General features: G+C 35.0%; 2 protein-coding genes across 2 annotated transcripts; both read right to left on the reverse strand.

Moving 5' to 3' along the window:
• Positions 1–1,064: 1,064 nt before the first annotated feature.
• On the reverse strand, positions 1,065–13,333 carry LOC110452021. The gene is made up of 3 exons (XM_021500279.1): positions 13,157–13,333; positions 4,260–4,474; positions 1,065–2,472 (listed from the first exon to the last, which is right to left on the reverse strand). The coding sequence occupies exons 1-3, from the start codon at positions 13,264–13,266 to the stop codon at positions 2,348–2,350; spliced, it is 450 nt and encodes a 149-aa protein (XP_021355954.1). The 5' UTR covers positions 13,267–13,333; the 3' UTR covers positions 1,065–2,347.
• A 4,130-nt stretch (positions 13,334–17,463) lies between these two features.
• On the reverse strand, positions 17,464–21,274 carry LOC110452035. Its single transcript, XM_021500297.1, has 3 exons — positions 21,196–21,274; positions 19,435–19,649; positions 17,464–17,585 (listed from the first exon to the last, which is right to left on the reverse strand). Exons 2-3 carry the CDS (start codon positions 19,646–19,648, stop codon positions 17,464–17,466), a joined length of 336 nt encoding a protein of 111 aa, XP_021355972.1. The 5' UTR covers position 19,649; positions 21,196–21,274.
• Positions 21,275–27,452: the final 6,178 nt, after the last annotated feature.

Raw genomic sequence — 27,452 nt, forward strand, 5'->3', positions numbered from 1 at the left:
AACAGTTTTAAATGCAATGAAAGTAACAATGACAAAAATGAACATTTCCAATTCATTTCATAGCTAAGACATTAAAATTAATCAGATTAGTCACGCCTCATATGTCGATTTAAGCAGTCACAACAGGCCTACTGAGAGTCGCTGTCACTTTCAATGTTAGCTTTTCGGATACGTTTTCGTGGTAGTTCTGATCGACCACCTTGGTAAATATTAATTTTAATGTTCCCTCCACTAATCGGACCACTGAAAATTGATTTAAAGCCGCCACTTATCTCTGGCATCGAAGATGAAGATGTCGATTTTGTGAAACACGTGGAAATAGGCCTACTTGACGGCGTTGACATGTTGGCAGGTGAGAGAACGGACTTTCCGGAGCTCAGGATTCGTGGAATCTGCTGGTGTTGATCTGTGTTGATATTGCTATAGTTGTGTATTGATGAAATGTTTTTGTGTCCAGAAATTTGCTTCATTTGGGTTGGGGGAACGTTACTGTCACTGAGTTTTTGAACGTGATATTTCCGAGCACCGTGATTTGACAGATTTTTTTCAGTTTCGATTCCCGACAACTTGATCATTCTTTGCATCATGGTGCACAATTTATTGACTCCTACTGGCTGTTTCTTGACCCAACTTGGAATATTAGGTGATGATATTTGTTTGGTTGCTGCGTAAAAAGGATCAGATGGGGCACCGTAGCCAGTCGGGCGTTTTTCACTGTAAAGTATATAAATTGTTACAGGGCACCTGTCAGGGTTTTCCAAATTTGGTTTGACAGCTATAATACCGCGAGGATTTTCTCCAATTCTTGGTTTTGTTTGGCGTTCAGTAAATTCAGAAATTCACTGTTGCCATTACCCTAAATGCTGAACGTTAAGCAGGTAATAACCACTACCTTTTTTTAAGGACTTTGGTATGTTCCGGCCTGGGGACAGAACCCATTGCCTTCCTAACCTGGGCGAACGTTCAACATGAAGCCAAAAGTGAGGTATTGCCAAGCAAAGAGTTAATGAACATAGAATAAACAAATTAAAAAAGAACAAACAAAATCACAACCAAAACTTGTGCAGTGTTGACATGTATTCATGGTTACAAAACACTTCAATGAAATAATACATAGGAACAGTGTTATATTATGAAGCTAAGTCTTTGCCTCATAATCCGATTCAAAATCCATCTCAACGGGCAGTAAGCTTACGACGGGCACATGTTTACTTCATGGAGTTAAAGTAGTTCTCCTTTTCGGTCTTGTCAGTCCATAGCTATATGGATGAGGTCATACATTACTTGTTATTTTTGTAAAATAAGGTGCAGCTCTTTCTTATCCTGCGGATCCAATGATAATATGTCAATATATTTATAAAGGTCAAGAAAGTAATATCAACGGTAAAACCCCATATAACACTAGGAATGATTTATAGACAACAAGATAAGGAATCATTTATAGACAACAAGATAAGGAATTATTTATAGACAACAAGATAAGGAATTATTTATAGACAACAAGATAAGAAATTATTTATAGACAACAAGATAAGGAATCATTTATAGACAACAAGATAAGGAATCATTTATCACACTTTGTACGTATTGTTGACCGGATGAGGTTCAATTTTTTTAATATTAATTCCATAAGTCATCTGTGTAAACTAAGTCCTGCCGTTTTAAAGGGGAGTCTAGATAGAAATAACGTGTATGAATGTTGATTGGTAGTTGTTTGGTAGACCCTCATGAATGAATAGTGTTTTTAGAAACGACCTGTGCTAAAATTAATACACAGTCGGATACAATCAATAGTCAATAACAGGAAAATAGCCAATAATATCGACTCAGTTTTCATCGGCTATATATTTGTTAGTGAATTGTCTGAGGGTTATAAGTAATTAATTGGTGTTTCGGTAAATGGCCATACACATATTTACCAGTGAAATGATTATATTGATTTTCCACACTTTTGTATCATTTCACAAACGTAAATGTTAAGACCAAAATAAATGATGAAACATCATATCAATTAAAATAAGAAAATGGTCAATTTTGTCAATAAATGGAGTAATTTACCTGAAAGAATTTCCCCAAATATTTCGAAAGTGAAAAGGTCACGTTTCTCTGTATATTTTAGAACGGGGTTATAGTTTAATTCATTATATCAACCAGGGTTGTAATGTTGTTGTTCCTGTATATACTAATATTTACAGTTTTCTTTCGATCTTCTTACTTTAATTATAATTGAAAAATAAAGAGTCCCTCTTGAGAGCAAGTTAACACGGGAGAGGAAATATGTATGTCACCTGTGGAGTACCTCATCAGTCACCTATTTGTTAGGATACGAGTAACGTCGTTCGGTGCGTTAACGCGGGACTTTGACGACAGTGTAGGCAATGGTGGCTATGTAAGTTGCTATCTCCTGTGAGACGTCCCATTTCAGGTCAACTCGTCCTTCGACCGTGGGCACACACGTCGCGTAGTAACGACCTGGAAACAATAACATCCCTTTACCGAGAATAGATGCACATGTACAAACCAAACAAGCAAGTGACATTATAAATAATAGATAATGGAATCTAATAAATTACATAAATGTTGTTATCGTATTCTTTGATATAATATTAGATTCTATCCGGCAATGGGTATATACACACAGGTCCCATAAGTAATAACGACGGTATGGTCCAATATTGGCAATGGATCCGAACAAACGATTGTTGGTTGGATGCGTATTACTTTAATAGATATATGGGCAAAGAAATGATAACGTTAGTACAGACAAAGAAATTTGTCAAATTTTCAGGGCGAACCACACTTTTTCAAGACGGAAACGCTAACATTTACACATCACAACATATGACAGAGATAATCGGTCAGCTTGTTACAGATGGTGTTATACAGAATTAATTTTGAATAAGAGTTAGACCGGTTCTTATTGGGTACTACATTTACCAGGTATGTTGTTTAACAGAAAACGTTCACCTTCGGACTCTACATTTAAAGTAACAAAAGCTTAAAAAGAAGTTAAAAACTTAAATAGCTTCTCTTTTATTTGGCCAAGAACGAGGAACAGGTATCTGTTAGTCAATGGTGGCTATATTTAGATCGTTTCAGTTATAACTATAATATAATTAACTGATGACATGACTTTTTGTCAGAATGTCAACAAACACGGCATCCATGTGAGGTTAAATATAGGGCAGGAAGTGATATTTGTACGACCTTTCATTTCATTAAACTACAGGTCCAACTTTATTTCTCAAAAGGTAATAAATGTTTGGCATTTAAACTCCTGACCTCTAAAGTGGTCCAATTTGAACAAACTTGATAGGCATTTTTCTTATCAACATTAAGGCTATATCTATTTTCTAAGCCTCTGTAGGTGATCTTTGAATATTTTATAAACATTCAATTTGTTTGACTCACGTACTCTTGATGGTTGGTAAAGAAGGAGTGTATCAAATGACAATCAATACCTATTTTCAATTTCAACAGATTTTATTTACAATGTATACGTCAATTTGATTGGACATCAGATTAAGCATATTTAAGTCCTTTCCACTAAATTACAATCAGTGAATATACTGTTATAACAATCCAAATAAATAGTGATGAGAGATAACTCTAATAGGGCTTGTGAATGAATATTCAATATTCAATCATTGTCTTTTTATGTTTTGTATATTAACAATACGATTAATCATGACTATTTGTTGACAACCCCTCATGTATAAAATCCACGGGATATAGGCCCAAAAGTCCTCGTGTAAAAACACATTGGCCATTCAACCACTGTATATATAGGATAAGTTACGAATTTTTTGTAGTGCTAAAGATAATGACCTGCAGTATAGAGTCAGTGATGTAGAAATCGGTAACGGATAACAAACCAGTTAAAGCACATCGTTCCCGTTAATTGTGTACGTGTATGTATATATTCATTTTCATAATAACATAGCTTGTTGTATCTACAATTTTGAGGAATTTGTAATGGTTCAAAGTCTGCATATCAGAAGCAGAAACTTAATATTACTGACTGACAAAATGGGAAGCACTATTTCCGAGGTAATAAAGGGCAAACTTATGCTAACAGCTTACTTAGTTAATATGACTGACTGACACAGTGGGAAGCACTATTTCCGAGGTAATAAAGGACAAAAATATGCTAACAGCTTACTTAGTTAATATTACTGACTGACAAAGTGGGAAACACTATTTCCGAGGTAATAAAGGGCAAACTTATGCTAACAGCTTACTTAGTTAATATTACTTACTGACAAAGTTAGGAAGTGGTCGCACTCTTTCTGCGGTAACATCGGACAATCCCATGCCAGTGGCTGCTGTGTCGGCCGATACACAGACCCAGACAGTTCTGTTTTCGGGGATCCTTGGTTGGAAGTGGAGGATCATACTCCCCATGGGATAGTGCCAAGTCATTAAACCCTTCTTACAACGACGGGGTATCGGATGGTTCATGACTGTCTCCATGCTGAAATATATAATATCACACACATTATATAAGATAGTAGAAAAAGTAGAAAAATGTGTGTGTGTGTAGGGTGAGGGGGGGGNTGTATCGTATGATTCATGACTGCCTGAATACTGAAATATAATTTGTTTTTATTTTGTTTTATAAGATTGTAACAAATAAATGTAAAAACAAATAGTATCGAAACATAGTAATACCAATAAAATTTTAATGAAAAAAACAATAGAAAACCAAAGTGAACTAAATAATACATTCGTTTTCCAAATTAAAGCTGATGAATCAAATCATGGTTAAATTAATCATATAGCCATTATTATTTAAATTAATTGTGTACGTTCTGATTATTCAATAGTCTTGTTTCAGATGTAGGTCTCTATTCAGTGTTTCCGGTGTGTTGTTACTGAATGTGCATAGGCAGATTGTTTAACCTGAGAAGTCATTTTAACAAACCGTAATAAGGTTATGTCTAACCACTTACACGCAACACTATGTATATCTTCATTTATTTTAGAAAGCTAATCTGTCGGCAACAGATCATTTTTACGCCGAATTGTTTAAAACAAAGAACTGTGGAGACACGGTAGTCTAGTGGTAGGACGCCAGGCTCGTGACCATTTTGCGGGCCCGAGTACAGTATAGGGTAGATGGTTATTTTATGGGGATATATTGGTATTTAATGGCTATGCTATAGGGTAGATGCTTAATTTATGGGGGTAGATGGGTATTTAATGATTACAGTATAGGGTAGATGGGTATTTTATGGTGCTAGATGGGTATCTAATGGCTACTCTATATAGAAGAAGGTTATTTTATGGGGTTAGTATTTGATGGCTACAGTATAGGTAGATGGTTATTTTATGGGGGTAGATAGGTATTTAATGGCTATGTTATAGGGTAGATGGTTATTTTATGGGGGTAGATGGGTATTTAATGGTTACAGTATAGGGTAGATGGTTACAGTATAGGGTAGATGGGTATTTTATGGGGATAGATAGGTATTTAATGGCTACCGAATAGGGTAGATGGTTATTTTATGGGGGGGTAGATAGGTATTTAATGGCTACAGTATATAGGGTAGATGATTATTTTATGGGGGGGGGGGGGGGGGGGTAGATAGGTATTTAATGGCTAAAATATAGTGTAGATGGTTATTTCATAGGAGGTAGATAGGTATTTAATGGCAACAGTTTAGGGGAGATGAGTATTTTATAGCTACAGTTTAGGGTAGCTGTGTATTTTATGGGGGTAGATGGGTATTTAATGGCTAAGGTATAGGGAAGATGGTTATTTTATGGGGAGTAGATAGGTATTTAATGGCTCCCGAATAGGGTAGATGGTTATTTAATGGGGGTAGATAGGTATTTAATGGCAACAGTTTAGGGTAGATGAGTATTTTATAGCTACAGTTTAGGGTAGATGTGTATTTTATGGGGGTAGATGAGTATTTAATGACTACAGTATATGGTAGATTAGTATATTATAGCTACGCTATAGGGAAGACGAGTATTTTATGGATACAGTATAGGGTAGATGGTTATTTTATGGGGGTAGATAGGTACTTCATGGCTACAGTATAGGGTATATGGTTATTTTATGGGGGTAGATAGGTATTTAATGGCTATGCTATAGGGTAGATGGTTATTTTATGGGGGTAGATGGGTATTTAACTGTTACAGTATAGGAGATGGTTATTTTATGGGGATATATAGGTAATTAATGGCTATGCTATAGGGTAGATGGTTATTTTATGGGGATAAATAAGTATTTTATGGCTACAGTATAGGGTAGATGGTTATTGTATAGGGGTAGATAGGTATTTAATGGCTATGATATAGGGTAGATGCTTATGTTATGGGGGTAGATGAGTATTTAATGGTTACAGTATAGGGTAGATGGGTATTTTATGGGGGGTAGATAGGTATTTAATGACACCAGTTAAGGGTAGATGAGTATTTAATGGTTAAAGTATATGGTAGATGGATATTTTATGGGGGGTAGATAGGTAGTTAATGGCACCAGTTAAGGGTAGATGAGTATTTTATGGGGGGTAGATAGATATTTAATGGCTACGGTATAGGGAAGATGAGTATTTTATGGGGGTAGATGGGTATTTTATGGCTACAATATAGGGTAGATGGTTTTTATGGGGATAGATAGGTATTTAATGGCTATGCTATAGGGTAGATGGTTATTTTATGGGGGTAGATGGGTATTTGATGGTTACAGTATAGGGTAAATGGTTATTTTATGGGAATATATTGGTATTTAATTGCTATGCTATAGGGTAGATGGTTATTTTATAGGGATATATAGGTATTTTATGGCTACAGTATAGGGTAGATGGTTATTGTATGGAAGGTAGATAGGTATTTAATGGCAACAGTTTAGAGTAGATGAGTATTTTATGGGGGTAGATAGATATTTAATGGCTAGTATTGGCAATTTATTTTTGAATTTTAGATGTAATTATACCACCATAACATAGTATGTGTAAAATACTTTGGCATCATGAATTAGAGGCAGAATGCAACTGTTGCATTTTTAACATCTCAACAAATAGAGCAAAATTATATACTTCTTTATTTATATAATGGAAGTAATGTCATATATATAATGTCTATTGTTGCCAGTGATATAGATACGAAATAGCCAATTCTATTTATTTGTAGCCTAAATAGTAGATATCACTTTACAGCAGCATTTCCTTTTTTCATATTCTCCAATATTAAGGGCCATGCATACAGAGCTGGGAAATAATCCTACTTATGTTGGATACATTAGTGATATTTCACCATTAAAACTTGTTTTCATACTTAACGACCCTTTCCTCTATTGTTATAATAAATGTTAACTAATTCATTTTACATAATAATTAAATCTTCAGAATGCAGGAGCTGTGACAAAGAATGTTCCACCACGGCTGATGAGGCAGTGCCATGTGCATACGTACAGACAACATGCACTTCATCAACAACTCTCGAAGTGAAGATGAAAAGATGTGACCTGCCCTTTTGTTCTAACCCTGTCAAATCTGAAAGGAAGCACCAGATGAGCCAGTGCCCTTCATGTGAAAAATGGAGTCATAAATTTTGTCTGGGCCTGGATGAGGATCAGTTAGTAAACACATGCATATTCTGTTGCTAAAACAAATGTTGTTATTGTTGAGAAATCAAGTGTGATATACAGATAAGGACTAATATATGATGTAATGACATTAATTCTGTCGATCAATTGTGTCCTGTGATGAGATTGTCTAGGTATGAATGAGGACCACCAACATTTAATTGTTGATGACTTTCAGTATTATGCAACAAATGTTGTCAAAAAAGTGATAAAAATTACATTTATTATGACACTCCTGATGGTGAATTAAGTTGGAAAGAGCAGGTTCAACAAGGGTAAACGTGACTTTGAAATGTGAAATTAACACATACAATTACTATTGTTCACTAAAACATTCTTTATAAATATCAAATATTTAATCAAGTACTTATACAAAGCAGACCATTTTGAAACCTTTTATAATTACATCAATGTGTCAATTTGGTGTCAAAAAAATGAACCTATTCACTTTATTATGTTATGTTTTGGATGATTTTGATGATGATTTGAGGAAGAGGAGGGTTTATGAGGGTATAGGTGATGAAAAGGATGATAAAACTGGTGATATAATTATTATTTATTATGATGATTTGTTTCTGTTAAATCATGATTGTCATCCATGTTGATTGTTGTGAAATAAATGTTAAAATGATGAGCATTTCTTTATAATGTTATATAAATATATAAAAGCTGTTGATACATGACTTGGATCCATGAAATATGTTGAAAGTTATACGTCGTTTACATGAAGCATATTGATTGAAATTAAAGCACTATCAAAAACAGTTATTGGTAAATCGTGTTGATACATGATTACAACGACCTCAACAATTAAATGAGAGTGTGTGCTGGAGCCAGAATGTTTATCTTTTGGTCTGTCAATCTCCCCATCTACAAAAGGAATCTCATGTAGAATAATTGTACAGTTTTAATATTTCTTCATAACAACTGATGCATCTAAATACCTATCTCTATTCAAACACCAATCACCAATCTACCTTATAATGTAGCTATAAAATAAAATAAAATAACCATCTACCCTAAACTGAAGCAATTAAATACCTATCTACCCCCAATAAAATAACCATCTACCCTATACTGAAGCCTTAAAATATCTATCTACCTCCATAAAATAACCATCTACCCTATAACGTAGCCATAATATACTCATTTACCCTAAACTGTAGCCATACAATACTCATCTACCTCCATAAAATAACCATCTAACCTATACCCTATACTTTAGCCATTAAATACCTATCTACCCCCTATAAAAAACATCTACCCTATAACGTAGCCATAATATACTCATCTACCATATACTGTAGCCATTCAATACTCATCTACTCCCATAAAATAACCATCTACCCTATAGCGTAGCCATTAAATACCTATCTACCCCCTATAAAATACCCATTTAACCTATACTGTAGCCATAATATACTCATCTACCATAAACTGTAGCTATTAAATACTCATCTACTCCCATAAAATAACCATCTACCCTATAGCGTAGCCATTAAATACCTATCTACCCCCTATAAGATAACCATCTACCCTATACTGTAGCCATCAAATACTCATCAACTCCCATAAAATAACCATCTACCCTATAGCGTAGCCATTAAATACCTATCTACCCCCATAAAATAACCATCTACCCTAAACTGTAGCCATAAAATAACCATCTACACTATAATGTAGTCATAAAATCTCTATCTACCCCCTATAAGATAACCATCTACCCTATACCGTAGCCATAAAATACTCATCTACCACCATGGAATACCCATCTACCCCCCATAAAATAACCATCTACCCTATATTGTAGCCATAAAATAACCATCTACCCGATACTGTAGCCTTAAAATACTCATCTACCACCATAAAATAACCATCTACCCTATACTTAAGCCATCAAATAATCATCTACCCTAAACTGTAGCCATAAAATAACCATCTACCCGATACTGTAGCCATAAAATACTCATCTACCACCATAAAATAACCATCTACCCTATACTTAAGCCATCAAATAATCATCTACCCTAAACTGTAGCCATAAAATAACCATCTACACTATAATGTAGTCATAAAATATCTATCTACCCCCTATAAGATAACCATCTACCCTATACTTTAGCCATCAAATACTCATTTACCCCCATAAAATGACCATCAACCCTATAGCGTAGCCATTAAATACCCATCTACCTTCATAAAATAACCATTTACCCGATACTGTAGTCATTAAATACTCATCAACTCATCTACCCTATACCGTAGCCATAATATACTCATCTACCATATACTGTAGCCATTAAATACTCATCTACCCCGATAAAATACCCATCTACCCTATACTGTAGCCATAAAATACCCATCTACCACCATAGAATACCCATCTACCCCCCATAAAATAACCATCTACCCTATACTGTAGCCATGAAATACTCATCTACCCTAAACTTTAGCCACAAAATAACCATCTACACTATAATATAGCCATAAAATACCTATCTACCTCCTATCAAATAACCATCTACCCTATACTTTAGCCATTAAATACCTATCTACCTCCTATGAAATAACCATCTACACTATATTTTAGCCATTAAATACCTATCTACCTCCTATAAAATAATCATCTACCCTAAACTGTAGCCATAAAATAACCATCTACACTATAATGTAGTCATAAAATACCTATCTACCCCTATAAGATAACCATCTACCCTATACTTTAGCCATCAAATACTCATTTACCCCCATTAAATGACCATCTACCCTATAGCTTAGCCATTAAATACCCATCTACCTTCATAAAATAACCATCTACCCGATACTGTAGTCATTAAATACTCATCAACTCATCTACCCTATACCGTAGCCATAATATACTCAGCTACCATATAATGTAGCCATTAAATACTCATCTACCCCCATAAAGTACCCATCTACCCTATACTGTAGCCATAAAATACTCATCTACCACCATAGAATACCCATCTACCCCCCATAAAATAACCATCTACCCTATACTGTAGCCATGAAATACTCATCTACCCTAAACTGTAGCCACAAAATAACCATCTACACTATATTTTAGCCATAAAATACCTATCTACCTCCTATAAAATAACCATCTACCATATACTTTAGCCATTAAATACCTTTCTACCTCCTATACAATAACAATCAACCCTATAATATAGCCATAAAATACTCATCTACCCTATACTGTACCCGGACTTATATAGGCTAAGCCTATTGTCTCATCCAATTGGCAATTATTTTGTCATTTTGTTAAAATACTGTACCCATAATATACTCATCTACCATAAACTGTAGCCATTAAATACTCATCTACTCCCATAAAATAACCATCTACCCTATAGCGTAGCCATTAAATACCTACATGTATCTACCCCCATAAAATAACCATCTACCATAAACTGTAGCCATAAAATAACCATCTACCCTATATATATACTGTAGCCATTAAATACCTATCTACCCCCTATAAGATAACCATCTACCCTATACTGTAGCCATCAAATACTCATTTACCCCCATAAAATAACCATCTTCCCTATACCGTAGCCATTAAATACCCATCTACCCCCATAAAATAACCATCTACCCTATACTGTAGCCATAAAATACTCGATCTACCTGCATAAAATAACCATCTACCCGATACTGTAGTCATTAAATACTCATCAACCCCTATAAAATACCCATTTACCCTACCCTATACTGTAATCATAAAATACTTTTCTATACCCACTTGTTAATACCCATCTACTTGTCCATAAACACCTGTCCACTCCCATCAATTGTTTATTTACTCCCAACAATACCTTTATCCTATAATGTACCTATCTACTCTCTACTGTAGTCATAAAATATGATTTCATCTCATAAAACAACTGTTTACCAATATTGCTTGATTATATAAACATTTGCACCACTTTAATTACTTGAGATTCCATGCACCACCTAAGCTGACTTAAGAAAGAAATTATTCCTAAAATGTTAAAATACAAAAAAATTTACAGGTAAAAGCAGTTTTGCTGCCAAACATGCATGGATATCATTGTTGATTGAAAAATTCAATTTTTATATCTATAAACATAACAATTAATATACTGCTTTTCATTATATGTTTGGATTGCTGTGTAAAAAATGATTCATAAAAAATGAAATAAAAGTTAAAGAAATTAGTTTTATGATATGTAAATGACAGTCTTTTTTTTTTTAACCTGATGGACACTATAATTATATAAATATATCCCTGTTTCAATGATTTGTCAGTATACCACTTATTGACAGCTGATCTTGGCCACACCTGTATGTTGTCACCAGACAACAGTAGCCCCTAGGGCCCAAGCCCCCACAGGTGACACCCTGTGTATTATAATTACCTGGATAGACATATAGGAACCATGTATTACAGGTAACATGATGTAATAATGCTATAAATTTTGTATTTATGTAAAAAGTTTTGATAATTTTTAGGGGGGATGAATATTTAATGCATTAAATACTCATCCGGATGAGTATTTTATGGGGGATGAAAATTTTATATGACACCGGCACGGCATTGTATTGTATCCTTGAGCAATATACTTTTCTCCGCTTGTTCCAGTCTACTCAGCTGTAAATGAGTATGTAGTTGGGCTGTGCTAGAATTGTTGAATGCTAGCTGTGAGCGCCAAAATGGCAGCACTGGCTGTATGCTCCAAAGATATTGACTGGGTTGCAAAGGCCCTATAACCACGGATAATAATTTGTGAACCGCTTTTAGACGACCTACGAACTAGGTTGTGATAAAGCGGTATAAGAACCTCGAATTATTATTATTATTATTATTATTATTATTATTGATATAAATTTATGAACATATGTACATACGCAATAAAAAGCAGCAAGCTTTAATAATTTTACAATTAACAAAGTAAATTCATGAAATTAATTCTCAACTCCGGATTTGCTGTTATATATTTATAATACAAATGTAATGAGTAAAATATTAAGTACCTATTAAGGAATAAGAAACTGTATTTAAATAAATAATCAATGTCAAAAGTGATGGCATCGTCTCTTGGTTATAAAAATGGGCCAAAATGAAACATTAACAGTAGAATCACATTAACTTTGGATCCTTACGAATGTATTTTTGTAGGATACGATTGAAAAGAATTACCTTAAATAGATATATGGGGCGGGGAAGTAAGTGCGCATGACAGTAGAACTAATGCCTTTAGTTTATATGTTTTTTCCCTGAATCAATGTAACTGTTTCCTGTTGTCCTGTTTATGTGTTTTCATAAGACATAGAGGATCACTCCGAAAATTGAACTTCCTCACATTGATCTACTATAGTACTTACTTCTTTGTCCAATTTATCAATTTATATAATATATACGCTACTGTAACAACGCACACAAGGTTTGAAATGAACAGTAAAAGAATATGATAGTATCATGGTACATGACAACGACTAAGAAGTTATATAACAAAATTAATAAATGAATTCGCGTTTATAATAACACGGACTTTGCAGTTGTATACGTACCTAAATGACGACTGTGTGGCACATGGTGAACGTGTAGGATTACTGTCTGCTGTCCCCAGTAAACATGTCAGAATTACCAAAGGGAATGTTAGCACAGCTCGACACTCCATGTTGCTGATGTGTCCTTTCCCTTGTCTGCTTGCAGCCTGGCTACGACTACGGAAACGACTAGTCAATGTAAATGTAAGTACACAGAACACTTGAGTGAGTGACGGGGTAAGGGTTAATGGTTACAGGCTGAGAGGATACTTTAACAGAACGTCTATCTGGTCATTATTGTATTGTTTATAAAAAACATTTATGATCAAATACCATTTTTCAGAAAAATCTTTTCAACAGTTAATGGTCATGTATTCAGCAAGAAATCTTACCTTGACATAAAATCAAAGGTATGAAGTAAATAGATAGACAGCTATTTACCAATGTCGATGAAGCTCTTTTCCTTCCAATATTCGATGTCGTCATGTATAATTATTCACATAAGTGTGCCTTGTAGTTTTTCTGTCACTACCCCAGTTCTTGATATGAGCATATGGCACTACTTGGAATTGATTTAGAAAGGTCGTTGTCGTTGATGAAGCAATGTACGCTTACCCTTTCGGAATGTCTGGTCTTATCCTATCACTTTGTTTTCAATGATCTCCATGTAAATCTTTCCTTATATTTTGCCTTTATTTTTATTTCGAATCATGGTTTTGTCGCCACTTCGACATTCTTTTGTATTTTATACATACACATCGTGATCAGACCATGTTAGATAACAACTAACATGGTTGTTGTGCATAGACAAAGCTCATCGTACTTAAACTTATATGAGAGAGTATAACAATTGTAAATATCTGTTATACATCACCTTCTCAAGCTCCCTCTCGAGCAAACCAAATTATATAAGACCGATGCTTAGTTTTGTTTTATACCTGTGTTAACTTTCCACTTGCTTTAATACTAGGTAAACTCGTAATGGCGACATTTCAGAAGGGGTCACTTATATACGGAATAAGATTCATCTTGCTGAATATCATTGTTATAACGCTCGGTATATAATAAATGCCGAGCTCTTTGTCAGGAGTTATTTACCTTTACATTGTGTTCAAACTCTGAAGTGAATAAAGTTAGAATGATGGCCGTCAAACCAAAACAAAGAAACTATTGATTAAAAAGCGAATATCTCACATATGTGTGAACAAGGTCAATGAAATCGTGCAAAATGAATAAGTTTTTAATATAACTTGAATATATTGAGTTAGACATCACAGACAAAGATCCTAATAAAAAATATAGGTCCGTACAAAAGTTAACAATTCCGTGTCAGATTTTCTTTTCATTCAGTAGCTGTCTTTACTTTTAGTTTTTTTATGCGGATTAGTCTGCTATAATTCAAATCAGCTTTCCTAGTACGATAGGCTCTTCGAGTTATAAAGAAAGGTTCACATTAATAATATATCAGTATTATGAGGCAGTGTTGTAATTGATTTCTACTTATAAAACATTTTATGGTTGTAATATATACATAACCATTTAATCAATATTATGACGCAATACCTTTGATACGCATCAAAACGCCACCTCAACAAGTTATATTGACACATGGTTTATTCGTGTGATATATCACAGGTCTACATTCATGTCCAGTCTGTGATATATCTCAGGTCTACATTCATGTCCAGTCTGTGATATACCACAGGTCTACATTCATGTCCGGGCTGTGATATATCACAGGTCTACATGCATGTCCGGTCTGTGATATATCACGGGTCTACATTCATGTCCAGCCAGTAATATATCACAGGTCTACATTCATCTCCAGTCTGTGATATATCACAGGGCTACATTCAGGTCCAGTCTGTGATATATCACAGGCCTACATTCATGTCCGGTCTGTGATATATCACAGGTCTACATTCATGTCCAGTCTGTGATATATACATGAACAGGGTCGTCAGAGGCGAGTGAAAGTCATACCTATCTTACTGGTAGTGTTATGGACTTTTATAGTACTCGAGAACTAACCCTTTCGGTCTGGAAATATTGCATAAGACACCTTCTAATTTTAAAACGGGTGAAGTCTTTCTAAATTTCTTAAGATAAGGGGAATAACTCTTATTGAATCCAATGCTGTACAATTGGTCAAGCTATACATAAGTCAAAAGGTAATATATATGTTATGGATATCAGCCGAAAACTGTCTAATAAGTGAGAGAAAGGACATGTGTCGAGGCCTGTTAGGGCCGAGCCCTGTTCTTTATCTCACTTATTGAACAGTTTGAGGCTTATATCTAACTTAAAACATAAAGTCCCCTCTGAGTGCCTCCAATGCTGATTCAGGTAACAAATTCTCTATTGGGGTTCACTGACCCATTTGACCTTTTGGACAGTAAAAGGTGAACCTATTGTCACACTCGTACAACGCTCATGCATGATTTTGTAGTCTTTGGAGTGAACATGTGTTCCTATAACACAATGTTCTCTGACACTGAAGAGGTTATTTTTGTAACTCAGTGAAAGGAATTGACGCTTAAGAAACAAGTTATATTTGACAGTGTCTTGATCGACATTTTGGAAAAGGAAGGAGAAAATAAGGGGCCGAAATGTATAATTACAGCAACATTTTTCAGCACTACATGAAAAGGAGAAAATTACACAAGAAGTAGACAGGATAGCTGTTGAATGTTGATTGTGTTGAATTCAAAGGATATATACACCACCAGTACAGTACTCTAGCTATTGAATTTAGAATATGTTGAATTCCACGGATATATACATCGCGGGCACAGTACCCTAGCTGTTGAATTTTGAATGTGTTGAACAGAAGTCAAGGATACACTCCCGGTTTCCCCACTGGAGGGCTACTTCCGTACAAAAAAGATCAGAGGCGAGGTGTAGAAAGGGGAAGCAACTCTGTTTACGCACGCATGTCCATGTGTACGACGACTTTGGGGATCGAACCCCGGTGCCAAATACATCTTGTTGTTATTTGATCTATTATATTGATATTTTGATATACCAAAGTGCACATACATGAAAATAGAAAAAAATAATGTCTCTGTATTCTGAACTTCAGATGATTTTACGTGCAGAAAAGATTTGTTAAAAGGTTATAGCTTTACCTGTAATTAGGCCTAAACTATAGTCTATCCTGCCCCTACAAACATACACATATATTGGCCAAACATGTTGATATATCAAGAAAAAAAAGAAAAATCTGACGTTGCTAACATTTGAAAGATATTTACCTGTATACGGGAATTATTATATAGGACAAGGAGGTTATTGCAACAGTTTAGAAAATAATTTATTGTTGCAATCGCTTCTTTGACCCACATATGTATGTCTGGGTCACGATTGTGGTGACGTAAATGGGAATTGTGCGTGTTGGTGTTGCATTGGCTAACAGACCTATTGGGCAAGTAGACAATTAGGAATTAATTATCTATCCATCCGTTATTACAACGCCGAAAGTATTAATTACAGGGGCGTTTTTTTAATATTGAGGCAAATAACTATACTGTGTATTTTTTCTAATACATATCAAGATATATTAACTAGGTACTGGTGTTTTATAGAGAACGAGGATCGAGTTAGCTGTTTAAAACGTGTATCAACGTTAATTGGTAAACCCTCGTGAACAAACAATGTTTGTTTGACACGGTGAGTACGATAATAAAAACGCAGCCGTGTAGATTATTTATAAAGAGGACTATATAGCGACTGATATCGATTCTGGTTCAATCGGCTATTATAATGTTGATAACATTGTCTGGCTCTTAGCAACAGTGTAATTAACTGTATTATACTTTTTAATGTATAATAATGACAATGGAACATGTTCGTAAATACAACAAATAATAGTAGGTATCGTTTACTGGCGACACAGTAGTAGTTCGTCATTCGATATCTCAAACACTGCTCCAGGTAGAACTAAGTAGGTGAGGAAGCAGTTGTTTCCTCTACCGAGAATATGATTTTGTTGAAACTTAGAAACAAAATCATCGATAAGAATGCATTTGGTTCGTGCCGGAGTTGTAAGAATTAGAGACAAAATTCATGACAATTTTTGTTTGATGTTAATAGGACGAAAAACACAATCAAACCAAACAAAAGAGCGCCGAGTCTTGCTACTGAACCGTAGTTAAATTGAAATTCGCTGTGTTTGCGTTGTAGTAAAATAGTACATGATGACTGATGCTACATATGTACCACTTTGTAATGTACTTATCCTTAAACACATATAACAGAAAACATCAACTGTGTGCAAGGTAATGAACGGTCAGGCTTTAATACAATAGAAAGCCGCGTTGTTTGACGGGTTAACGCGGGACCATCACGATTGTGTAAGTAATGACGGCCATGTAATTCACCTCCTCCAACGCGTCCCACTTCAGGTTAACTCGACCGTCGACCGCGGGGACACACATTGAATAGTCACGACCTAAAATCAGAACAATCCTTTACGTAGAATAGATGTACGGGTAAAACGAAACAAGTAGGTGTAGAAAACAGCAAAACAAAATAATGATAATAATAACAATAAAAAAATGATAGTAACTAATAACTAAAAATATGATAGATTTTTTTATTTTTTTTTTAAATAATTATAGAAAAAGAAATCAGTACAGATAAAAACCCATCATTTTTTATACTATTCTTTTATGTAACGATATAATCCAGTAATGAGTTCGTAACTTGGTACATAGCTAAATGATTTAAACAGGCATACCAGAGGTAAACTGAATATAGCAACATGGACACGTATGACACTATACTGGAAACCTCAGTACAAGGTAAGTGAGGACAACGCTATAGGGAAAACTTATTTAGATCGCAACACCGAACTCTACAACATTATGGGCACTGTAAATAGGTATAAAACACCACGCTTCCATTGTTGCAGATGTCATTTGAGTATGTTAAAACACCCTACCTTCGTAGGGTTTATTGACCGAGCGTGAGAGATTGTGACATAGTTTAAATGTTCGATCACATAAATAGCTTAACTGCTTGCGATACATATAGGGTTTATTGTTGTCCATTCAAATTGTTGGACTTTGCACCGATATGAAGCAACAGGCCACTGTTTCTCCTTTAAGTAGGCAAGAACATGGAAAGATTCAACTTATAAAAGACCATATTATTCTTGAGACTTTGAATATAGGACAGGGCTGTATATTTGAACAACCTTACAGTTTAACGAACAACCTGTCATATGTAATTGCTCGAAATCTTATGAACTTTCATTAACAGTCATTTACAAATTCTTATCTCTAAAATGGTCAGATCTCAACAAACGTAACAGGCATTTATTCTATCAATATTCAGCCTATATAGTTTTGTTCTGACACTCTATAAAGGTTAGTTATTTTTTTTTAAAAGTTTGTCAAGCAAAGACCTATCTAATGACATGCCTAGTTGGTAGCGGTATATATAATGATATTTCCAGTCATTGATATAGATAATACAGAGGTTCCCTAAACGATTAGGTTATTTATCATGTTTATCTTACTCGAGTTAGTTAAATATCAAATTGTAAAAGACAATCGGTTTATCTCACGAGTTTGTACAATCGGTACACAATTTAAAAAGTTACAAAGACATGATGTTTACCGAGTGTCTTGTACAATTTGAAAATAACTAATTAGAGTTAGATAAACACGATAACCAACTATCACGAGTTTGACGACAAGTTTGTTTCCCTTTTAAAATGCTTCCTCCTTGCTTTTGATTTGAGAAACAGTCGTCATGGGTCATGACGTCACAATGGAAGATGACGTCGAAACGCATTGTAACCTGACGTGATAAGTCCACGATTGACCACTGAAATCATGTCCAGGGTGTGACGCACTATTGAGTCACCGAATAATGTTAACCATCTCCTAGCTAGTTTATCCAACGACTCATGAGTGATGAATGTTACAGTGGTTATGGGAGAAATATTCATCATGGATCCGGTTAATACATATTGTTTCTGTCATTTGTATATATGTCTGTATGCTTCCTATTATAACTTATGTATTGTATCTATAATATTGGGGATCGATAATAGATCAAAAAGCGCTCACAACTACATATAATAAGCATCAATATTGTATTTAAATATAATTAACAAATTCACTGGAAAAGAAAAGAAGTAATTACAGTACATTTTAAAGAAGTTTTATTGAAACTTTTAACGTTTTAAAATGTTGACTTCATGTTGATACAAATATATCTTCGTTATTATAAGCATAACTTTGTTGAAAGAAGTATTATGTTGTTATAATGTTAAAAGAAGTATTACTTACTGCCAAAGTCTGGAAGTTGTCGCTTTTTTCCCCCAATAATATTAGACAATCCCATGCCAGAGGCTGCTGTGTCGGCTGATACACAGACCCAGACAGTTCTGTTTTTGGGGATCCTTGGTTTGAAGTGGAGGATCATACTCCCCATGGGATAGTGCCAAGTCATTCTACCCTTCTTACAACGACGGGGTATCGAATGGTCCATGACTGTCTCCATGCTGAAATACATCTCATTTTATATTTCATTATATAGGAGAGTAAAAAAACATATCGAAGTATTGTTATACAAACTTGAAGTTTTTATCATCGGAAATCAGATTGATCTTAAAAAGCACCTGTCAAGGAGAGGAGAAATTAGCAAATGCATATGATTAAAGACATAACATTCGTATTAGTTTTAATAGTAATCGTTCGTTGAAGGGGAAACCTTCGTGTAATTTCTAAAACTAAAAATCCTACGGGATATATTTTAAAGATTTTTTTAAGTCAAAATCATTTATTTTTGAAAATACAATGCGAAATAAATATAGCGAAGGGAACGCTTTTATAACGTTTCCCGGCGACATTGAAATAATAAGAACTAAAGTGTAGCATGAAGCACGTTCGTTTTCGATATTCAAGCTGAAGATTTAAAGCATGGTAAAATTAATCATAAAGACATCGTGAATGCTCCCCAGCAATACTATTATTTCCTAAAATAATTATGTACATTGAGATTGTTCTGCTGGTATTTAGCCCAGTTTTACAATCTGGATTAGTTTCTAGTTATGTATTTATATTGTTTAATTCCTGGGATGGTGCCGGGTCAGTCTACCATTGGTGACCCAAAGACATTCACTGGGGGTACTACATGAAGTTTTATATAGTGACAGTTGATTTTATATGTCACTTCTTTATCATGTAGGAGGTTAAGATGATCTTTGAATTAAACATAGATTGTGTAGAACTTTGATCTAATGGGTATAATGTTCCTTCATTACAATATTTCATTATGATAAGTTAAGAAGTTTCGGAATGAAAATATCATGCATATTAATGTAATGGAAAATGTTATACAACCGTTTCTAGAAATCACATTCTGAATGGTTTACATTTCACGGTAAACCTTTCAACTGTGTTTAATAACAACATCACTTACATTTTGTTTTTTAATGTACAGTCTATGACAACACCAGTTGTAATTTTACAAATAATAAATATATAGATGTAGGCAATATGTACAAAATAAAAAGGCTTTCTGCTGGAATACGATAATAAAACAATATAACAAAAAAGTGGTGGCATAGCCTTTTGGTATTTCACCCCTTCAAATATTTAGTCTTATATATTCATTTATATATATATATATATATATATTCATTTATTTATATTTATCCTTTTATAGGTAAAACCAAAACAAATAACATTGAAATTAAAAAAAAAAAAAAAAAAAAAAAAAATCTTTACGATAGTATGTTTGTAGAATACGAATTACCTAAATTAGATATAAAGTGCAAGGAAATAAAGGCGCAAGGCAGTATAACGGCTTATGCTAGATGAGGTGATTATTGATTTTCAATATCAGCTTTCTTAATTCAACTTTTGTTCAAATAAAATAACAAATCTTTTCGTGTCATTCTGTTCACTCAAGCATGTGTCTTGAAATGAACAATAAAATGATAAGATATACTCATGGTATAATCACAACGAAGTGGGCGTTCTTTATCCAAATCAATAAATTACCTAATGTGTGTGAAATAGAAATATAAATTACTGTATACATACCTAACTGACGACTGTGTTTCACATGGTGATCGTGTAGGAACACTGTCTACCGTCCCCAGTAAACATGTCAGAATTAATAAAGTCATTAGTAACACAGCTCGGCACTCCATGTTGCTGATGTGTCCTTCCACCTGTGTGCTTGCAGCCTGACTAGGAGCGCGGAAAAACTAGAAAGTACGACGACGAATTGGGTGATTGACGGGCGAAGAGTTTATGGTTACAAGCTGTGAGATTACCCGAACACCTCCTATAACAGTTTAAGGTTATAACGAGTATGTAAGCTATTAAAAATAAATAATATTCACACTTTTATGTCATATATATCAGAGTTGAATTTGTGTTGCATTTTCTTGCATTAATGACTCTCTCAGAAACTATTTGATTTAATTTAGTATAAACTGCCGTAAGAGTTTACACTTTGTTTTTTTTTAACTATTTAATAATTGTAACTGCATCCTGCAAACATACAATATCCCAGCACCACCAAAATAAACAGAGAATACCAAAGTGTCAATTAAACCGTTATTCAAACTCAAAATCGACAATACATAGCAAAACAGGAACAAATGAAATATTTCCATGGAGACCCTTAAAAAAGTACAAAAATAGTCAGCATTCCGGAAAAAATAATAAAATAAGTATTACTGTAACAAGCTAAGCAAAGAAAACATGCAAAAACAATATTGATACGTTGTGGGGAAATGTCTTATAAATGACGGCATCCGTAATAAAACTATAAAAAGTAAAGGCCTGTGAATGTTAATCGATTGCAGAATAGGAGCGAACTTCTGAACAGATTATGTACTAAAACACAACACAAAAGAGGAATGACCATTAAAGTTCACCGTATTGTAAAATTCCTTTGTGGTATAAACCGTGACATGACTGAGGTAAAAAAAGATGATCGTTAATATAAAGTCAGAAAATAGCGAAAGTTTTAGAAAGCAACAAATTCAGAAAATTGTACAGGATAAATATAATTTGATATAAAAATAACTCGAAAAAAAATCTAATTCATTGACAAAAGAATTTGTCTGACAATTCAGCTGTCGCAGAGTGAATTAATCCTAAATCCGTGTTCAGTCAGTTACGCTTGGTTCACGACCAAATATCGTATCAAAATTTCCTACAGTTTTTTTACACATGGAAGGAATTACGTTTCACATTGATTCTTATTAATGCTAGCAGTCAAATAGTTAAATAGAAATGCGACTTCCTAGCAATCAGGAATGATCTCACTTCAAGCCAATCTGCGTGGTATTAGTTTTTATCGCTATAAAATTGAATATTTCTTAATTAATTTGAATCTCTTTTATCATCTAGAAATCAAAATGATCTATATCATAATATTATCTATTTTATGTTTCCTTGCTTGATTTTTACCTTCAAAATGACAATAATGGTAATCTTAACACTTAATCAAACACAATACATTGCTAACTTTACAATGTTCTGTGATTCTTTACTCTTAACGTACCTTTCTCTCCTGCTAGGAGTTTACCTGTCAAGGAGGATTTGCCATGCATCAAGATGTTCTGGATAGATAAGCACTGCTTCGGTTACTTTTCCAAGCATGTCTACTAAAGATAGTTTACGCCCTGCTTACAATGTTACTATGTCACTAGGTTATTTTGTTACTATGTTGCAATGCTTCTATGTTACTACGTTACTATATCATTATGTTACTATGTTACTATATTACAATGTTACTATGTTACTTTGTTAATATGCTACTACGTTACTGTATTACAATGTTACTATGGTTTTATGTTACATTGTTTCTATGTTTACTATATAACAATGTTACTATGTTTCTATGTTACAATGTTACTACATTACCATATATTACTATGTTACTACGCTACTGTATTACTATGTTACTTTGTTTCTATGTTACGATGTTTCTATGTTACTATGCTAACAGTGTTACTATATTCATGTTTACTATATAACAATGTTACTATGCTTACAATGTTACTATGTTTACAATGTTACTACGTTTACACTGTGTAACTGTGTTCATATGTTTCTATGTTACTATGTTTCTATATTGATATGCTACTACGTTACTGTATTACTGTGTTACTATGTTTTTATGTTACAAAGTTTCTATGTTGCTTTGTTTACAATGTTTCTTTAATTCATATGTTGACTATATAACAATGTTACTATGTTTACTACCCTTCTATTTTACTATGCCATGATTGTTAACTGTTGACACTTTACGCTCTAGTTATAGCAGTGACCCGGTCAGTGTAGTCTGGAGTTTGATTATAGATATATCAAGCAGTGACCCGGGCAGTGTAGTCTGGAGTGTGATTATAGATATAACAATCAGTGACCCGGTCAGAGTAGTCTGGAGTTTGATTCTAGATATAACAAGCAGCGACCCCGTCAGTGTAGTCTGGTGTTTGATTATAGATAGAACAAGCAGTGACCCAGTCAGTGTAGTCTGGAGTGTGATTATAGATATAACAAGCAGAGACCCGGTCAGTGTAGTCTGGAGGTTGATTATAGATATAACAAGCAGTGACCCGGTCAGTGTAGTCTGGAGTTTGATTATAGACAAACGCCATAAACAGCTCACAGACCGTATGTTAAAAAGCACAATTTGAACACCACAGAAACTCCGTATACAACTCATTTTGATTACTTTTGTTTTGTTTTTCATCATGGCAGCAATATAGTAGTTGGAGTATAAACATAACACCACAAACAACTAGAGTCAGTCGGGTAAGACGGGATCTTTTTAACCTTGTTTTGTGGTAGGGTAAGACGGGATCTTGTTTACCCTGTTTTGTGGGAGGGTAAGATGGGATCTTGTTTACCTTGCTTAGTGGTAGGTAAAGACGGGATCTTGTTTACCGGGTTTTATGGTAGTGTAAGACGGGATCTCGTTAACTTTGTTTTGTGGGAGGGTAAGATGGGATCTTGTTTACCTTGTGTTATGGTAGGATAAGACAGGATCTTGTTAACCGTGTTTTGTGGTAAGGTGAGTCGGGCTATTGTTTACCTTGTTTTGTGATAGGGTAAAACGGGATCTTGTTTACCTTGATTTATGGTAGCGTAAAACGGTTTCTTGTTTACCTTGTTTTGTTGTAGGGTAAGATGGGATCTTGTTTACCTTGATTTATGGTAGGGTAAAGCGGTTTCTTGTTTACCTTGTTTTGTTGTAGGGTAAGACGGGATCTTCTTTACCTCGTTTAGTGGTAGAGTAAGACGGGATCTTGTTTAGCTTGTGTTATGGTAGTGTACGTTGTTTTATAATAGGGTAAGACGGGATCTCGTTAACTTTGTTTTGGTGGAAGGGTAAGATGGGATCTTGTTTCCCTTGATTTATGGTAGGGTAAAACGGTTTCTTGTTTACCTTGTTTTGTGGAAAGGTACGACGGGATCTTGTTTAACCAGTTTTGTGGGAGGGTTAGACGGGATATCGTTTACCCAGTTTTGTGGTAGGGTAAGGCAAGATATGTTTTCACCTTGTTTTATGATAGGGTAAGACGGGATCTCGTTATTTTTGTTTTGTGCTAGGGTAAGATGGGATCTTGTTTCCCTTGATTTATGGTAGGGTAAAACGGTTTCTTGTTTACCTTGTTTTGTTGTAGGGTAAGACGGGATCTTGTTTCGCTTGTTTTGTGTTAGGGTAAGACAGGACCTTGTTTATCTTGTTTTGTAGTAGGGTAAGACGGTATCTTGGTTACCTTGTTTTGTGGTAGTGGTAGAGGGGATCTTGTTTACCTTGCTTTGTGTAAAGGAAAAACGGGATCTTGTTTACCTTGATTTGTGGGAGGGTAAGACGGGATCTTGGTTACCTTGTTTTGTGGTAGGATAAGATCGGATATTTTTTACCTTGTTTTGTGGTAAGGTTAGACGGGATCTTGTTTAACCAGTTTTGTGGGAGGGTTAGACGGGATATCGTTTACCCAGTTTTGTGGTAGGGTAAGGCAAGATATGTTTTTACGTTGTTTTATAGTAGGGTAAGACGGGATCTTCTTTACCTTGTTTAGTGGTAGAGTAAGACGGGATCTCTTTAACTTTGTTTTGTGGTAGGGTTAGATGGGATCTTGTTTACCTTGTTTCGTGGTAGGGTAAGACGGGATCTTCTTTACCTCGTTTAGTGGTAGAGTAAGACGGTATCTTGTTTACCTTGTTTTGTTGTAGGGTAAGACGGGATCTTCTTTACCTCGTTTAGTGGTAGAGTAAGACGGGATCTCTTTAACTTTGTTTTGTGGTAGGGTTAGATGGGATCTTGTTTACCTTGCTTAGTGGTAGAGTAAGACGGTATCTTGTTTCGCTTGTTTTGTGTTAGGGTAGGACAGGACCTTGTTTATCTTGTTTTGTAGTAGGGTAAGACGGTATCTTGGTTACCTTGTTTTGTGATAGGGTAAAACGGGATCTTGTTTACCTTTTTTGTGGTAGGGTAAGACTGGATATCGTTTACCCAGTTTTGTGGTAGGGGTAGACGGGATCTCGTTTTTTTTGTTTTGTGGTTGGGTAAGATGGGATCTTGTTTACGTTGATTTATGGTAGGGTAAAGCGGTTTCTTGTTTACCTTGTTTTGTTGTAGGGTAAGATGGGATCTTGTTTACGTTGATTTATGGTAGGGTAAAACGGTTTCTTGTTTACCTTGTTTTGTTGTAGGGTAAGATGGGATCTTGTTTCCCTTGATTTATGGTAGGGTAAAACGGTTTCTTGTTTACCTTGTTTTGTGGTAGGGATGGGATCTTGTTTACCTTGATTTATGGTAGCGTAAAACGGTTTCTTGTTTACCTTGTTTTGTGATAGGGTAAAACGGGATCTTGTTTACCTTTTTTGTGGTAGGGTAAGACTGTATCTTGTTTCCCTTGCTTTGTGGTTGGAAAAGGCAAGATCTTTTTTACCTTGTTTTATGATAGGGTAAGACGGGATCTCGTTTACCTTGTTTTGAGGTAGGGTAAGACGGGATCTTGGTTCGCTTGTTTTGTGTTAGGGTAGGACAGGACCTTGTTTATCTTGTTTTGTGGTAGGGATGGGATCTTGTTTACCTTGCTTTGTGTAAAGGAAAAACGGGATCTTGTTTACCTTATTTTGTGGTAGGGTAAGACCGGATCTTGTTTACCTTGTTTCGTAGTAGGGTAAGGCGGTATCTTGTTTACCTTTTTTTGTGCTAGGGTACGACGGGATCTCGTTTACCTTGTTTTGTGGTGGGGTAAGACAGGATGTTGTTTACCTTGTTTTGTGGTGGGGTAAGACAGGATGTTGTTTACCTTGTTTTGTGATAGGGTAAAACGGGATCTTGTTTACCTTTTTTTGTGATAGGTTAAGACGGGATCTCGTTTACCTTGTTTTGAGGTAGGGTAAGACGGGATCTCGTTATTTTTGTTTTGTGCTAGGGTAAGATGGGATCTTGTTTACGTTGATTTATGGTAGGGTAAAACGGTTTCTTGTTTACCTTGTTTTGTGGAAAGGTACGACGGGATCTTGTTTAACCAGTTTTGTGGTAGGGCAAGACGGTATCTTGTTTACCTTTTTTTGTGATAGGTTAAGACGGGATCTCGTTTACCTTGTTTTGTGGTGGGGTAAGACAGGATGTTGTTTACCTTGTTTTGTGATAGGGTAAAACGGGATCTTGTTTGCCTTGTTTTGTGGTAGGGTAAGATGGGATCTTGTTTACCTTGTTTCGTAGTAGGGTAAGACGGTATCTTGTTTACCTTTTTTTGTGATAGGGTAAGACGGGATCTCGTTTACCTTGTTTTGTGGTAGGGTAAGATGGGGTCTTGTTTACCTTGCTTTGTGGTTGGAAAAGGCAAGATCTTTTTTACCTTGTTTTATGATAGGGTAAGACGATATCTTGTTTACCTTGTGTTATGGTAGTGTAAGACGGGATCTTTTTTACCTTGTTTTGTGGTAGGGTAAGACGGGATCTTGTTTACCTTGTGTTATGGTAGTGTAAGGGTAAGACGGGATCTTTTTAACCTTGTTTTGTGGTAGGGTAAGACGGGATCTTGTTTACCTTGTTTTGTGGTAGGGTAAGATCGGATATTTTTTACCTTGTTTTGTGGTAGGGGAAGACGGGATCTTGTTTACCTTGTTCTATGGTAGGGTAAGACAGGATCCTGTTTACCTTGTTTTGTGGTAGGGTAAGACGCGATCTTTTTTACCTGGTTTTGTGATAGGGTAAGACGGTGTCTTGTTTACCTTGTTTTGTGGTGGGGTAAGACAGGATGTTGTTTACCTTGTTTTGTGGTAGGGTAACACCTGATCATTTTTAGCTTGTT

This window comes from Mizuhopecten yessoensis, unplaced genomic scaffold, assembly GCF_002113885.1.
Source record: "Mizuhopecten yessoensis strain PY_sf001 unplaced genomic scaffold, ASM211388v2 scaffold6363, whole genome shotgun sequence".
NCBI classification, from domain to species: domain Eukaryota; kingdom Metazoa; phylum Mollusca; class Bivalvia; order Pectinida; family Pectinidae; genus Mizuhopecten; species Mizuhopecten yessoensis.

Bases quoted from the DNA above. Each gene is read 5' to 3' on its own strand.
- LOC110452021 (XM_021500279.1), bottom strand. From the start codon at position 13,266: ATGGAGTGTCGAGCTGTGCTAACATTCCCTTTGGTAATTCTGACATGT. The intron at 4,475-13,156 runs GTACGTATACAA...TATATATTTCAG, and splicing joins GCCACACAGTCGTCATTTAG to CATGGAGACAGTCATGAACC. The intron at 2,473-4,259 runs GTAAGTAATATT...TATTGTTTCCAG, and splicing joins ACCACTTCCTAACTTTGTCA to GTCGTTACTACGCGACGTGT.
- LOC110452035 (XM_021500297.1), bottom strand. From the start codon at position 19,648: ATGGAGACAGTCATGGACCATTCGATACCCCGTCGTTGTAAGAAGGGT. The intron at 17,586-19,434 runs GTAAGTAATACT...TTCTGATTTTAG, and splicing joins ACAACTTCCAGACTTTGGCA to GTCGTGACTATTCAATGTGT.